The 10,488-nt window shown below is 52.3% G+C and overlaps 1 protein-coding gene across 1 annotated transcript in view; it reads right to left on the reverse strand.

Annotated features, from left to right (window-relative positions):
- The window catches only part of FOXO6 (forkhead box O6), a 116,203-nt gene extending 111,796 nt beyond the window's left edge, over window positions 1-4,407 (reverse strand). The window contains exon 1 of the mRNA XM_083455271.1: window positions 2,786-4,407. Coding sequence (XP_083311397.1) covers window positions 2,786-3,262 — 477 coding nt within the window. The 5' untranslated portion in view covers window positions 3,263-4,407. The remainder of the gene's footprint in view (window positions 1-2,785) is intronic.
- Between the last annotated feature and the right edge of the window lie 6,081 nt (window positions 4,408-10,488).

Below are 10,488 nucleotides of genomic sequence, written 5' to 3' on the forward strand. Positions count from 1 at the left end.
TGTCTAAGTCAGGACCATCCACACTGATCTAGCTCAGTATTGTCCATGCTAACTGGGAGTAGATAGCCAGGATTTCATACAAGGAGTCCTTCCCAGCCCTATCTGGAGGTGCCAGCGGATTGACACAGGGACCTTTAGCATTCAAAGTATGTGCCCCACCACTGAGTTATGGCCCTTCGCCTTTCCCAGCTTTCTAGAGCTATGACCTTTGGCTGATGTAGCTACTACTCTTCACACATCAGATTTATTCTCCCTTGTTTAAATAACTGCATGAAGCAGAACAAGAAGTGAGAGTATTCCATAGACAAGTGTCTTGGACTGTTCCTTGGATGCAGTTCCCTCATCCTGTCAGTTTGGGTGGAACTTTGTCCCCTCTGCTACCATATACATCCATCCTGCACCAGGACACCAGGGATAGCATAAGTACGCCCAACCAGACTCCATCCAGCTGTACAGCCCAAATTACCAAGGCTTCCCCATATGCTTCTCTTGCAAGTACCAATCTATTCATGAGACCTGGTTACCTATGCATCATAAAAGAGTCAGTACTAAAATAGCCCCAGGGGAGAGGAGGTGGATAGAAGGAGAGCCATTTCATCGCCCACAAACAAATAACCTCCACCTGGTATATGTTCCTGTGACTCGGTGGACCCTTGGTCTGATCCAGCAGGGCTTTCCTTATGGTCTGATGTCTCAAGGTGCTTGAGCGCCTAAAACAAGTCTTCTCTTCAGCTACTCACAAGTAAACGGAACACAGAGGAGGTCAAATCCAGGTGTGGTGCAGATGCACAGAGCTTCAATAATGCTCATAACACCAGCCCAAATGATGGAGTGGACCTTTCCTGAATTAACATATTGTTTATTATAGGGTGGCTGGAAAGTGGAAAGGAAATCAATTGGAACTGCCTCTCTTTTAAATCGGCCCCTTCTGGTTCCCACATTACCTACGCTTTTCTGTCCCTTCCAGGTGTGGTCACCAACATGGGTGCAAGGTGTGTGCAAGCAACATCACTTTGGACGCACCCCATTTTCTGCTGGGCTACAGCAGGATGGCTCTCACACTGAAGTGAAAAAGTAGACTTCTCACACCATACACACACAGAGAGAGACACTTTCCTTGTAAGCTCAGGGAGTGCAACACACCTCTACACTAAATCACAATAAGAGGGGAATCGATTACTCCTGACAGAAATATTTAACAATCCAAAGGCAACAGCCTGGGAGCTTAGCCAGTACAGCCAATGCCAGAGGGGCGTGTGTCTGTTGAGAGACCAACAGATATATGAGAATGGAAAACCACTCTGCCCCACCAACTCAGTGCCACAAGGGTTAATTGCTTCTTAGTCCACATGTGCAGGAGAGCCTTTTCAAGCCCTCCTTCAACGGAACACTTGCTTGTGGGCAGACTGCCTACCAGATGTTTAGGATTCTCAAAAAAGCACACACACAAACGGTGCAGCACATTCTGCAAAATTTGCCATTTCTTCCAAGACCTCAAAAGCAAACAAAAGCTTAAAAAAAACCACAAATACACCAAATCTTACTTTGACTCAATAAGGAGACATGGGCAATGTATGAAGCGCCAAAGACAGGCAGAGTTTGCAGCTAACACATGTAGACAGTTTGATCGCACTTCCAGTTTTACGAAGCCCAAGACCTCAAAATGGTCACGCATCCAGAGTTCAGTAACACTTGCCCAATGGCCCTGCCCACCAATGGCATCGCATGTGGCAAATTAGCTGAGGAAATCAGTTTTCTGGGCCTTTTTTTGTATTATAAACCGCTCCAGCAATCTACACTGCATTCTATGGGAGTGGGGGGGGGGAGACCTTACAAAAATCACAAGCAGCTAACCCCACACACCCCACCACCCAAACTGGAGGAAAAAGTCTGGCATGTCCTTTCCCCAACTGGCATCTCAATCAATGCCATCAGATGAAAAGTACAAAGCCACTTTTACCCACCTCAACACTATTTCTACCCTGTACCCGCCCTCCAAAGTCCTACTACCAGACAGGCAGCTGCAACTTAACTGCAACTTAAGAGGAGGGAGAGGAAGGGTGTCCACCTTGGCCCCTTTGTTGATGCCACTGGGGCTGGTGGGGGGAAGAGTGAAGGAAATATGGTAGGTGGACCAGGCAGCTACTGCAAGATAATCTCTCCAAGCACCAATGCAAAAAGAGGGAAATATCTCAGGTCCACTCCACGAATATAAGCAACAGAGAAGAGCTCCTCTTCTCCAAGCTAGCTCTGATAAGGCTGCAAGAGCAACTTCTCTTCCCTCAATCCCAGAAGACACCAGAGCTGCTCTCCTGATCAAAGCTGCAAAAGGCTGGAGCGGCCTCCGGTAGACCCTCAGGAAACGTGGCCGGCTCCTTCCCCTTCCAGCTCTGCCCCTCTTGCTACAGGATTTCGGCGCCTGCAAACAAAGCTACACAGACTTTCACTCCCAAGTATTCACCACCACTCCTTCCCTAATCACTAACTCTGGTTAAAACCACCACTTTCCAGGTAAGAATGTGCTAAGGGAGTTTAAAAACAAACAAAAAAACGTGGGTGATGGTGGTGGAAGATACACCACCTTTAATTAACCTTCCCTGCAACACAGGGGTGGTTTAAGGCTGCTACCGGGCAACTAGACCCCCATTAAGAGTCTACTACATCAACCCAAGGAGGCTCAGCACTAGTGAAACTTCCACTAGCGCCTCTTGAAAACTAGGGCTCTAGTTTCTGCCGAGGGAGGCGAGAGGCGCAGGGTGAAGGAGGTGGAGAATCGCTCGGGTACCTTCCAACCAGCCGAACTGTTGCTGTCTCCTTTATCCTTAAAATATGGGACGTATCTGACCATCCAGTCGTAGATCTGCGAGAGGGTGAGCCGCTTCTCCGGGGAGCTCTCGATCGCTTTGGTGATGAGATCCGCGTAAGAGAGGTTGCCCCAGGCGTTGCGCCGCGAGGTCTTCGCCTTGCGGAGCTGTCCAACGTCCGCGCCCAGCGAAGGTAGCGCCGGGGCGGCTTTGCCGCGCTCCGACGCCACTCCGGCGTTCTCGGCGCCTTCCGTTCCGCCGGCCAAGGGGTGCTTGGAGCCGCCGCCTCCTCCTCCACCGCCGCCGCCACCACCACCAGCGCCGGCAGCCGCGGCTCCATCGTCCTCTTCTCCCGGGAAGTCGGGGTGAGGCAGCGGCCAGGTGCAGGAGCGAGGCCGGCTCTGGGGTTCAAAATCCGGGTCGATGTCAACCTGATGCGCTTGCAGCTTCTCATCCATGTTCCTCCCCCTCCCCCCCCGAAGCCGCCTTTTCTTTCCTTCCCCCCCTTTTTTCCTTTATCCCGGGGGGGGGGGGAGTCTCCTTTGTAAATTTCCAACGGAAGGATCGCAACAGCAAACGGCGCTTTTAGGAAGCGAAGGTCCAAGGCAGCAGCATCGCACCAAAGTGGGTCGGGGAGAACGAGCGAGAGAAGGGGGGGGAGAACGAGCGAGGGGGGCGGGATATGGAGACGCTGCCTCGCAGGGTTTGGGGAGGAAGGTGCGTCGGGGGAGCGGTGGCGGGGAAGGGGGGGGGGGAGGAAGGCAAGAGAGAGAGGCTCGAGTCCAGCGCAAGAGAGGTTCAGCTGGAAGGGCAAGGAGCGGCGAAGGCGGCTGCTTCCTCCATCAAGCCCGGCGAGCGAGAGACAGAGCAGGGAGGGGGCCGCCCGTTCAAGCAACAGATGAGCAGGAGGAGCGCGCCGGGCGCAGGAGGAGCGGCGTGCGCTTTCGAGGGAGAAGGGCTTCCTCCGGCGATGCGGAGCCTCCAAGGCCCCTCGCTTGAGTCTAGGCGAGTTCAGTTCCTCCGGGCTCCAGCGAGGAGCGAATTAATCCCAGGAAGAGCGTCCAGGCGCAGCGGGAACCCGGCGCTAAAGGGCCCGGAGGTGGCGATGGAGACGCGCGGCTGGCGCTGGCATGATCGCCCTCCTCTCTTCTCGCGCTCTCCACGCCGCCGGCACGCACCTGAGGCAGAGGCTGGGCTGCTCAGCCGGCGGCCAGGCAGGCAGGTAGCGCGCGCGCGCTTCTCTCGCGCTCTTCCACACACCTAGCACCTGCTGCTGCTGCTGCTGCTGCCCTCGGCGCGGCAGCCCCCTCTGCTCGCCGCCGTCGCCTCGGTCTTGTCGGTCACCTCGTCCTCCTGCCGCTGCTTCTGCTGCTTCTCCTTCTCCTGCTGCGCTCGTGCCGCCCCGAGCGGGCGCCGCCTCTCTCTGGGGACCCGGCGGGATGGCAACATGCTGAGGAGGAGGAGGAGGAGGAAACGGCGGCGGCGGCAGCGGCGGCCGCCACTCTCTGCCTCGCTGCCCTCTCGTCACCCAGCCCCGCGAGCGAAGAGCGACTGACACACGCGCGCGCGCTCGCACACAGACCCACACACAGTGAGAGAGAGGGAGAGCCCGCCAGGCGAGCCGGCTGCACCTCAGGGAGGGGGTGGGCGGGGAGGGAGGAGGAGGAGGGGCCGGGCCGGCGAGCGGAGGGGGGAAGAGGGCGGGGCCTCGGGCAGCACCTTACACGAGAGGAGGAGGAGGAGGAGCGCGCCAGCCGGGCTTGCCTTGCCTTCCCGCCTGGCTGGCTGCACGCAGAGTCTCGTCGGCTCTCTGCCCGGCTGCACAAGTCTGGACGCTCCAGCCAAACCACATGATCACAACACAAGCGGGCGGCGGGCTTCCCCCTTCGCTGCCGTCGCGCGGGCTGCAGGGCGGGGGGCGACGCCACGGACCGACGGCACCTTGGCAGCGCTCGGGCCCGCTCAGGACTTCGCCTTGCCTACTCCTGCCCCGCCACCGCAGCACGTCCCGCCGAAGGTCTCTCTCTCGCGCGCGCCACACTTCTCACAAGCAGGAGTGCTGGCGTTTCTGAACCTACTCCGGGCTTCCCTTCCCCTGCTCGGGGCCTCCTCACGGCATTTTACCGCCAGAGGCACAAATGGTGTCTCCCCGTCCCCATCCTCCCCAACCAAATTATAGCAATCATGGCTGATCGGGTGAGTTTGGTCCCCGAGGCAGAAAGTCCCACAAGCACCTCTCCGTTCCCCACCACCCTGGCGATACATTTACAATTATTTATTTACTTATTACTATTACTATTATTATTTGCTGCCCTATCAGATCACCCTAAGACAGGTGGGGCTGCCGCCTTCTTTCCCTGCCACTACCTTGGTTGTACATGTACTGTTGTTGTTTGTTTCAGGTTGCCCTAAACGATCAGCTGGCTGAGGCAGCCACTTCAATCCGCCTAACGGTAGGGCCGGCCCTGCTCAGCGCTTCGCTACCTGGGCACGGGCAGCCTGTCCGCACCTCTCCTCTCCGAGACTTCGCAGACACCTTTGCAGCGCTGGGCTGCCCCTCCGCATGCTAGTTCGCCCCACTTCTTCCAAAGGGTTCATTAACCCTTTTCGGCGCTTCTACGCCTCTCCAAGCACTTTCCGCGTTTCTTTCAGAAGCACCAGGCGCTGTGGAACCCTTATCTTCCACGCGCCCCACCGCAACAATGCGATTAAACCTTTCGCGCACCGCACGTACCCAGCGGTGCTTCCTCTCCCCCCCCCCCCCCAAGTTCAGGGGAAGCCCCAGCCCAGCTCCTTCCCTCCCGCCCGCCTTCCTCGCCCTCCTGTGGTTGGTTAGTCGGGTGTTTTGGGTTGTATGTTTTTTTCCTCTCATTCCAGATTGTTACACTGACCTGACCCGAGTGCCGCCTCCTGATTGGAAGGGACGCGGCACAAGCCCAAACCCCAGAGCTCTCCCCATTGGCCCGTTCCCAGCCGGCGTTCTAAAAGGGGCAGGGAAAGGCGGGTTTGGCGGGCGGAGGGAACCTCCCTCGCGTGACGTACAGCGCTTCTTGATTTACCCGCGGGTAACCCGGGGCAACGAAGCTCACAGGCCGGGCAGCCTCCAGCTAGGCCACGCCCATTCGCCTTCGCGCAATGCCCCGCCCCCTTTGCTACAGGATCTTCGTCCAGCCCCCTTGCAAACTTCCAAAGAACAATAAAGCACCTAGGCTGAGGCTACGCCCACTCCCCCAAGTCGCGCCACCTAAAATATGTCTCTTCCTCGAGCCCAGATTCATCTTCTCCGACCCTGAACCCGGTTTGCGCTCCCCGCTCAGCAGAAATTCCAGATCCTGTTCGCATTTCCCAGAAGCAAGTCGCACTTATTTCAATGCAAATCAAATCCAAAAGGATGGCACTACAAAAGCAATAACTGCCAATAAAAATGTCTTGCTAGATCTCTGCTGATGCACAGTGACCTTTGGCTTGCTTAATCTGGAGCATCTACCTCACCTCACAATATTACCCCATTAGTGCACGCCGAGGATTAAAAGGATGAGTTGTTGTTTTTCTCCCCACTTACGCTTATGAGTGAAATGAAAATGCAACGTTGTTGTTTGTTTTCATCATTACCTGTAGAGAGAAAAGCAAGGAGAAGCAATCCTTTCGAAATAATCTCTAGTGGACAAGGGAATGTTGTGCAACCTCTCTTGGCCTCCTCACCTCTCAGGGGGATGGAGGCAAAGAAGAGTTTGCAAGCTGCTCTACACAGCTGGCTACTTGGGGAGCAACAACCCATATGGAGAGAGCAGAAGCATGCAAAGCCCCCATTGCTTTGAGTCTCCAATCCACTCTAGAATCTTCGGTTATTATGCCTGTAGAGTCACATTATGGCAAAACAACAAATATATAGATTATTATCACAACTAAAACACCACTGAGATTTAGCCAGAAGGCCCTCCCTTTGATGAGAGTTGTTTAATAAAGCCTTCCTGGTGAATAAACGGTGTGTGTGTGTGCCCTCCAAATTTGGCAGTCGTTCCCACCCTTATATATCAGTGTGGGCACTTTCCTTTTTTTAACAAAACAAATTTCCAGGTAAAACATATACATTATTACATAATACATATATCGTGCATTTTATTTTCTTGTTTCCAGAGGAGTAGAAGTATTAAGCCTTTTGCAGCAGAAATAACAGCATTGCGGCAAATTTTAAAGATTAATGATAAATTTAAAAGAGAAACCAAAATTAAAATACCCTCATTTTTGTTTATAATTAAGCTGTATGTGAATGAGAAGGCCCTAATGTTGTTTGCATTGAAAAATACACCATTATGTGTAGACTGCATTCCAATCTACTATATATGTGTGTATGTATACTAAATTAGAAGACTAATTTGTTAGCCATTAAGGTGCTACAAGTCACTTTATTGTATGTTGTGCTGTTCAAACAAGTGTTTCCAAGTCATATTGGGGACGGCGTTGTCCTGAGACGCACCATATCCATTCATTAAGTAAATAAAGAGAAGCTTTCAAAAGCAACAACAAATAATTTAATAAAATATCAGAAAAATCCATAATAATCAAAAATGGCAGAACAAGAATCAGTGTAGGTAAGCAAAATATTGTCAGTAGGATAATACTAAATGCCGTTGAGGGGGTGGGGGATGAGCCTGGCACTTAAACAACCTGATTCCAGGTCAGTTTAGCTAGGAAAGAAAACCTAGCAAAGCAGAGCCCCTGTGGTATAACTCCCTTTGGTGGCAACTTGCCACCAGAGGCAAGCCCATTGAAAAACAGCACCCATGGGAAATAAAGACCTTACAGTTCCCAAGGAGGTGGGGCTTCCTCTTGCTCTGCTGCTGATGTTACAGAGCCCCAGACTCTGGAGGAGACCGTAGTTCAGTTGCAGAACGAGTGCTTTGCATGCAGAAAGCCCCTTTACCTGGCAGCACCAATTAAAAGAACCAGGTAGCAGGTGGTAGGTATGGCTCTTCTCTTCCTAAGACCCTGGAGAGCTGCTACCAGCCATGGTAGACATTGCTGGACTATAAATGGACCTGGTGCAAGACAGCTGCCTGCCTTCCTACAATTCATCAGCAATGGTGGCACAGCAGGTCCATGGAAGGATGTGAGCAGCCGGGTACACTTGCCCCGGGCCTTGGAGGGCTAAGCCAGCTGGGATATGGGGGTCTGCTGGACTTACGTTGTCATGCCAAGAGCAAGGCGCCTGCCTCTGGCCTCTGCATGGGCCTGGGTGCCAGCAAAGGGATGGGGAATCATTGGATCTTGGATCAAATCTACGCTTCCAGGTGTCATAAGAAAGCTGCAGAGATAGTGCAGGATAGTGCGCACCCTGGTAATTATCTCTTTCAGCTTCTGCCTTCTGGAAGAAGGTACAAGGTTATAAAGACTAGGACTAGCTGCCTGAGAAACTGTTTCTATCCAAATGCAATTTTGGTTTTAAATGCAGTGTAAGGTAGTCTCTATGGGAGTATATTGTATTTAATTATGGGGTATCAGAGTTTTTAGGGGGCTAACCAGGCTGGGATAGCAGGCTTGTTGGTTTTGAATGTCTGATGTAGATACTTCAAATTTCATTGTTCTGTATGGGACAATGACAATAAAGATTATCATATCGGGAAGCAAAGATGTCACCTGGCCTTCAGCCCTGGTGTCTAGGCTGTGCAAGTGGGGCCAGGAGCAAAACGAAGCACCACCTGGAAGTCAGTTACAACCTGACTTCGTTGCATCCCTGAGGTTTTCCCTGATCTATGCCAGCGTGTGCAAGATAAGAGCCTTGGCCAAGATTCTCAATGGTGTGTGTGTGTGTCAGTGTAACCGTAACCGTAACCAAATACCTCCACCCCCAAATTTCCCAGGGTTGGACATGACTCTTGCAGCACTCCCAGGCTGCATCTGCATGACGCTCCTGGGTAGTGGCATCCACGCTCTGCAACGGGAGCAGGCTAGAGTTGGAGAGGTTTCAGTTATCTTTGGCTGATGAGTGAGAGGTTGGTCTTCCTTTGGCACAGCCAGAGGGATGAGCCCCGCCAGGTGTGAAAGGTGCATTCTTTGTACATGTCATCCCAGCTGTTTACAGCAACCCAACTCCAGCTCCTTTGTGTGCTGCTGAGCAGGTTGGGCTGAGGACACAGAGGGAGTGTCAGCTCTTTTGAATGCAGAGCACCTGGGCTGGAAGAAGGCCAACTTGCCTTCTGAGCTGAGGCCTCTTCCAGTTCAGCCAAGCAAAATGAGCCAAGGCATGCTAGACCCATGCGGTTAAGCACCACCGATATGTGTGTGTGTGTACACACACACACACACACACACACACACCCCAAATGTGGCAGGTTAAGAGAAAAGAGGGAGTCCTAGGCAGTACAGAAGCCATCAACCATCTGTTATGATTAGCACTACCAGGTCAGGAGCATCCCATAGATTTCAGGGCTCAAAACTGAGAAATAGGGCTGGCCCTGGAGACAGAGGTTAATTGGGAGAGGGATGCACCCCCACCATGCCAAATGTCTGTGCTACAGTTTGCAGCCAGTTCCTGCTGAACTGAAGCTGGCAAACTGCACACACAGTCTTCTCTTGTTTTTAATTAAAGGCACTCTCACCCACCTGGAGATTCAAGGCCTTCACCTGCTACCTGGAGGGGGCCAGGCAAGCCTGGAGACTTGCAGGTCAGACCTAGACATCAGGCAACTCTAGTTATGATTCTGATCTTAGCTGCAGCCAGGATTTGGATGTGGAGGACTGCTGTGTATCTAGATGAAAATGTGGCAGTGGGAGTCCTTCCATAGGGGAACTGGGCAATGCTCTCCTGAATGTGCTCCCTGGCTGTTCCCATCCCTCACCCTCCACACTGTCCTCTTATTTCAGACCCCAGCTGAGGGGAAATAAATTAAAGGTGTCGGGAAGGTGATTGCACTTGAAATACTCTGCACAGTTCTGGTCAAAAAGGATACTGTTGAGATGGAAAATTTGCAAGAAAGGGTGGAGAGTGTGGCCTTGGAGGATTGCATTTGGGGCTTTTTAGGAGAGTAAAGGGGACATGATAGAGGTTTATAAAATTATGCATAATCTAGAGAGAGAAGATACTGAGGGGTGTTTTCCTCTCTCTCATAATACTGCAGAACGCCAGGGGCATCCAATGAAGTAGAGCGCTGACAATTCAGGGCAGATAAAATAATTCTCTGGGAAGAGAGTTTGGCAATTAAATCACACTGAGAATTGCAGCTCTGTGCAGGGAACAGGAGTCTCCTAACAACTCTCATCACCCTTAACAAACTACAGTTCCCAGGATACTGCTTTAAATGTATAGTGCCAGAGTTAAACAAGTGCAACCTGCAACAAAATGTTGCAACGTGAGGTTATCCTCTGGGAGATGCCTTTATTTCCCCTTTTCGCAGCAGCTGTTATCCCTTTTCCAAAATACTTCTGAAGCAACTGGGATATTCTGGGAAGATAAAACAGCAATCATCTCCTGCTATCACTCCTTTTCACAAATGGCAGCCAGAGAAAGAAAAGGTTCAAATGCGGAAGAAAGATAACAAACCAAGGTAGCAAAACGGATGGCATTTAAATCGGCGCAGGGAGCCTGCCTCAGCCCAAGGACCACATTTCTTTCTGGGCAAACTTCCAGGGGCTGCAAGCCAGAGACGAGCGAGGCCCGGGGCAAAAGTGAGCAGCGCAATTAATC

This window comes from Podarcis tiliguerta (genome assembly GCF_965153285.1).
Source record: "Podarcis tiliguerta genome assembly, chromosome: 8".
Taxonomy (NCBI): domain Eukaryota; kingdom Metazoa; phylum Chordata; class Lepidosauria; order Squamata; family Lacertidae; genus Podarcis; species Podarcis tiliguerta.